Source organism: Tauraco erythrolophus, chromosome 7, assembly GCF_009769465.1.
Source record: "Tauraco erythrolophus isolate bTauEry1 chromosome 7, bTauEry1.pri, whole genome shotgun sequence".
Lineage (NCBI taxonomy): Eukaryota > Metazoa > Chordata > Aves > Musophagiformes > Musophagidae > Tauraco > Tauraco erythrolophus.
This window is the reverse complement of record NC_141471.1, coordinates 36,484,318-36,490,574: the sequence shown is the minus strand read 5'-3', so window position 1 is coordinate 36,490,574 and position 6,257 is coordinate 36,484,318. Positions and strand designations below refer to the sequence as shown.

General features: G+C 37.8%; 1 protein-coding gene across 1 annotated transcript in view; it reads right to left on the bottom strand.

Moving 5' to 3' along the window:
* Window positions 1-1,167: 1,167 nt before the first annotated feature.
* The window catches only part of STK31 (serine/threonine kinase 31), a 39,453-nt gene continuing 34,363 nt past the window's right edge, over window positions 1,168-6,257 (bottom strand). Inside the window, 2 exon segments of the mRNA XM_009983315.2 lie at window positions 1,168-1,359; window positions 5,911-5,979. Coding sequence (XP_009981617.2) covers window positions 1,168-1,359; window positions 5,911-5,979 — 261 coding nt within the window.

Below are 6,257 nucleotides of genomic sequence, written 5' to 3'. Positions count from 1 at the left end.
TTATCACTTAATGAAAAAAGGATAAAGCATCTTACACACCATTCCATATAAAAAACTAATCAGTTTAACGATGGAAAACCAAGTCTGATATCTGAGGTGCACCTGCCAAGGTGGTACGTTCTATCCACTATGGACCGTATCATTGTACCTGAGGGCAGCACCTTGCCCATTACAGACCGCATTTTCACATTCTCCATCCAACAACATGCAGCTTCAATAATTCCTCTACAAAACACTAGCCTGCCAACAGTGCTGTCCAAGAGCAACACCCAGAGGCTAAATATATTGCTACAGCAACTCTGCACATTTTGACCTGTTTCTTTCTGAGCAGAAAGGAAAACCTTCATAAAGATAAGCAACAACTTCCTGTGAAAACAGTTGACAAAACTCTTTCAATGGTAACGTTAACAGCAAAGTGCTGTGGGCAAACCAACCCACTCACAACACCCCCCCCCCCCCCCTTTGTAGCTGTAACAAACAACGTTTAAGAACAGAAGATATACGCCCACACTTATGTAAAGTAAATAAGCAGTAGTTGTTGCAAATGCGTGTGTACAGTATTTTGGTGGGCAGCAGCACTGCAAAAGAGCAACTAGAAGGATGCCTGCTCTCTGGAAAGCCGACTGAATTTTTCAAATCCAGGAAGACAGAAAAGAGGCAGGCTGCTCTCCATTTCCTTTACCAGTTGCCAAAACAGTACTTTATTTTTTTTCCTTAAGTCTTGCAGGCAGTTGCTGTAGGAATAACTTGCCTGTGCAATAACAAAAAACCTCCAGCAAGAAGGTACTACCCTAGAGCATCTTTACAAGGAAGATGTTCTCTGTAATCACAGCAGGAAGAGGAATAGAAAACTGCATACAAAACCAAGTCACTAAAGCTTCATCTTAAAAGCCTCTGGCATCTAACAAGACTCGTCTCTGTAAATTTAAAGCCTACACAACTGACAAAGGGAAAGGCTGACAAACTAAGAACACAATCAGCGTTCAACACTTATTTAGAATACAAAAAGAAAATGCAGTGAAGATTGTGTAATCGCAAAACATGACTACACCTACCAAACCTTTTATATTTTGAGATTTCAGATCAGGACAATGATTTCAAAACAAAAAAACCCCACAAGTCTCAATCAAACATCTCGTCTTTTGAGTAGGGTTTGCTCCATTCTGTTCAGTTAATCACGTTTTTTTTTTAATCTGTCTTCTCAGAATCATGTTCTTCATGTGGCTCAAGCTCTTCACCTGGTTGTAGTGAAACTGGAATCACATCAGCTACGAGGAAGCAATCATGCCTCAGCACCTGCTCAGCCGTCAGTCTGTTACAGTTGAACAAATTCAGGAGAAGAGATTTAACTTTATCATCCTACAAACAGAGGGAGAAGAATTTCATCAGTAAGCAAAACAAACTCGACTGCAAATAACAACTAAGTACTTGATGAACACATCTTGCAAGTGGTTAAGGCCAAAAGGCTGTACCATAGCATTCCAAATGGTCAGTAACACTTGACAGTCATAGCACTCATTAACAACAAAATAAAAGCACCAGGTCTGTCAACTCACTGCCAGCAGATATCACAGAAGAGTGTGAGTTATTATATTTGAAAAATATCAATTCAATGAACTACTATAAATTAGAGAAATACTGAAGTAGGTCTTTTTACTGAGAAGGAACACAACAGGTGCCATTCGCCTTCTAAAACTTCACCTTTTAACTTTTGTCATATTGTTTTATCTCTCTACACAGGCAGGAGGAATCTCAGCACAGGAAAAAAAGTAATGGACTCTAAATCAACAGCAGCTATTTTGCTATTAACCCATCACTTACACTTAGGCTCTTTGGATTTATCAGAAAGGATTACGTGCCTAAACACTTAGCACATTAACAGCGCCAGATTCCATACACAAAACAAAAACACAGCTGCTACACATACGCATCAACATCAGCTGTTGAGGGAAGAGATTTGGACAAGGGGACTACAAGAAAGACAATCTCAGATGCTGATCTAGGGATCTAGATTACCAGAACTCAATGGGAACAGAATCTCTCCATCAGAAGGCTTGCTTGTTCACAGTCTTCAAGCCAGCAACACCACTGACTACGGACAATAACACAGCAAAGTACAAGATACCCATACACCTCTCACCTCTTCCCACTTCAGCCAGACAGAAGAACCACTGTGATACAAAGGAATATACACAAGAAGTTAAAAACTTGAAGACAGAAACAAGCAGAGAATTTCCAACTCTTCCACTAATTATCAGAGTGACTCTGGAGAATAAGCCACTCCCCAAATAATCTGAAATCATCTAGATGAAAAGATGACATCTGAAAACTGTTGATCTTACAGGCATGAAGGATTGTTAAAATATTTATAAAACATTTAAAAATCTCAAGGGAAAAATCTCTAGTTAAGAAGATCCAAACATGCAATGAAATACAGGAGTGAACCATGACTACACAACTCCTCCGCAAAATAAAAAGTTTGGAAAGTCTGAGCATTTAAAGAGCTTGAAAAGTTTTGCACTTCTATGTTTCCATATCATGATACTATCAAACACCTGTCAACAACAAATATCCTCTTCTAAGAAACTGAAAACTGATTCCACAAGGAATACTGCTGTAGGACACTATTCCATCTTGTTTACTCCATTTCATTGTTTGCTCTTATTTTTTTTTTTTAATCACAAAACTGGATGCTGAAACACACTAAACACTGAAGCTTGGCATGGCTAAATGAGTAGCTACAAGATCTCACCTCCGAACTTTGTTTTTCCTCAATAGTTATTTAACATTAATATCCCTGTTTTAAATCTTAACGTTATTTTCCTATGGCAATTCTATGTTTGCTGAAAACAACAAAAATTTTACTAGCTGCAAGTGTGCAATTCCTCTGGGCATGAGACTGAGATGCAAGGGAAATTACCAGCCTGTCAAGAGCCTGCAGATGGGCACAGAGATTAACTCTGAATAAGCTGATTATAGATAAAGCACTTAAAAGCAAAATAGATTTTCCTCAAGAAGTGGGACGAGGATTAACAGCCAGAGGTCTAAAAGATTCCCCAAGAAACAGCTGAAGGATATTTATTAGTATTACACTTTTAGTAAAACCCTCTTGTGTGTTCCTGTGCACTCCGGGCAGCCCAGATTGCTTTCCAGAAGACTTTGGAGGCTGGTGCACGTGCATGCACATGCATCCAGGACGAATCCTGAAAAACCACCAACAATGGTATATCGACTAGGACTGTTTCACCTGACAAGGTCAAAATCAAATGCTGCTTCTTTTCATCAGGGAAAAAAGTCAAAGGAACTTGCTCTTATTAAAAGCTGTAAAATCAATTAATCCCTGCTAAGAACAATAATGGCTAAATTCATTAATTGTCCTTGAGATAAATGCAGTTGTTTGCACTTCAGAAGATACCTGCTACAGACGAAAACAGAAGTATAATACCCTGACACCAGCCATTTAAACTTTGATTTGCATACTTCAGACCTTATTTGTAAAACATTACCACAGAAGAAATTTTATGGAAAACAGAAGTGAACTAACTCCTATTTTTAATGTTCCAAGAAATCTCTTCTACTTCCTTAAACAATTCAGTTTCCCTTATGCATGAGAAAAAGTTATGTTCTTCAGTATCTAAGAATTATTACGTATAATCCTGAACGACGCACTGTGCAGACGGTTCTCTACAAGTTTTTTGGAATACATTTGAAAACCCTTAGTTAGCCCTAACGGTGTATCATGAAATACCAAATCTTCTTTCCTATAGTACTGTTTCACGAGGTTCATTTAACTTTTGATAAGAAACCAAGCAACTATAATGAGCAATAATCTCACTGCTCAAATGCTGCATGTTTTACTCTTACTTTCCACGGTAGTGTCATACTGGAAATAATTTTGGAGAGGGATTTGGTAAATAGTCCTGTGCTTTAATCAGTAACACTTTCATCACTGAAGAACATTGTTGAAATGAAGTTACTAAAAATCATACTGCAGAGGATAAGAGACATCTAATAAAATAAGATTATTTACAGTACTGTGTTATGCAGTGATACACAAGCTACCGTGCCTGGACATCGGAACCACTACAGCTGTGTTAAGTCTGGTACTGCATCATGACGTTTTCTTAACCTAAACACAGCAAACAGGATACACTAAGCTCATAATCATCACAACTCCAGTAATTTTAGTCAAATGCTTTAATATTTATCTCCACAAAGCAGGCAAATCATTAATACATGTTCAAAACCTGTCTGGACGCGTTCTTGTGTGATCTGATCTAGGTGGTCCTGCTCTGGCAGGGGGACTGGACTAGATGATCCTTTGAGGTCCCTTCCAATCCCTAACATTCTGTGATTCTATAGCCAATAAAAAGGGATTTATTATTTGTGGGTTTTTTTTCCCTTGACAGAACAACTCAAACTTTCCTGACAAATAGCAACTCCACTACTTTGTTTTCTATCTTTCCATTTCAAGTATTTTCGTACTTTTCTGGAAAATATGGGGACTAATCTCTCACTCTTCCCTGTATTTCTTAGAAAATTCTATCCATAACCTAAGACTTCACTTACAAGCTAAATAGTCATCTGCTTGCAGTATAAGGCTCGATTCAAGGAGTTTCATGACCTTCTCAAATCTAGATAAAGCAGTAAGCTCTCCCTTAAAGTAAGATCAACAGAATAAGTATGACATGAGTAGTAGTCCATATAGATTAAAACACACACGGACAAACCACTCAAGGGAGATGGGACAAGAACAGGACAAGAACAAAGCAGTCAGTAAGCAGATAGCCAGAGGTACAGTAAAAAGTATCAAGCAGAAACTAGTCTGGGAAGACTAATGATTTGAAAAAGCTCCATAAAGCTCCCAGGGAATTTTTTTAAGCTATATATGGTGGCATGTCTTTTATTCCAACTTTTATAAGGAGGAAAAAGAATCACTTGTAGTAAAGGTAGAAGAGGCTGAGCAGACAAGAAAAAAGGTTTTAACTCCTGGCCAGAAGGCTGAAAGCTTATGGGAAAGAGTTATGCAAGAAAATAAACCCAAGGAAAGACAAGTGCTCAGGTAACTAAGGCATACTGAGAGAAGGCTGTAAAATGATCTGCTTATGATTAACATACAAGAGATAGATAAGTTAGCAAAGGATCGACTTCAAAGTTGGAGACCTAAGTTGGGAAACATGAAGGCACACAGGTCTACTTATTCTCAAAGAGTCACTGAGACACTGGGCAAGGATAAACTTCAAAAAAGGGACTGAAAATAGAGTTCCAAGGTGACAACAGTTGCTGACATACAGTAGACAAAGGAAAAACATTGAGAGTAGAAAGAATGAAAGCAGCAATACAAATTCGTATCATGCAGGGTCCACTTATATCTGTGCATTTTTTTCAGAGGCACAGGAAAGCAGGAAAGTTTGTTTCACAAAAAACACCAAAAAAAACTCCACAAAGAATAAAAGGGCACAATATGCTTTTGCACGGGCATTTAAGTTATTAAAATGGAATTTGGCTGTTTTAAGCAGCTCAAGCACTGTGCAATCACTACAAAGACAGATGAACAAAGTCAACTTCCCTGACTTCAGAAAAGATCGGTTCCTAATTCAAACACTTCTTTTGAGGCTGAATCTCAATGAGTTATTCCCCAAAGTCTGTAACTTGGTGTCATTCAATTAATGGTTATCCGAGAAGTTTCTCCTCCTGAGGTTAGAGTTAAATACTAAGAAAACTCTGGGATTTTCTACTTTCTCAAACATTCTTTTCTTTGTACATGCTATTTAGAATTATCCAAATAGTCAGTTAAGAACGTTTGCTCAACCCAGCACTTACAATGAAGTGTCTGACTTCAAAAAAAGGATCAATTAACCACCTTTAAACAAGAGCAGTCTAATCTTTCTCCTCTGCCAATTAACATACCATGACAACCATATCCACCTCAGGTGTTCCATCTTCTTTTATGCCAAATTCCTGGTTTTGAATGCAAAGCTGTAAATGAAAAGATACATAATACATAACACTGCTGATTTTTTTTTCCCCTTTAGCTTAATAAAACTAAACATCAGTCAAGGAGATTCCAGGTTTCAAGTGAAAATGGATTGTTATGGGAAAATGGTAGGGAAAGGCTTTTTTCCTAATTTCACAGTAGGGTAAAACACTTAAGAGGCTCAAGTTCCCCTTAAACAGAAACAAGGGGGAAAAAATTTAGTATCAGAAGAAACTTTTAGAGATCAGAAGAAATAGATTCTTAAAAATATGACTCAAAG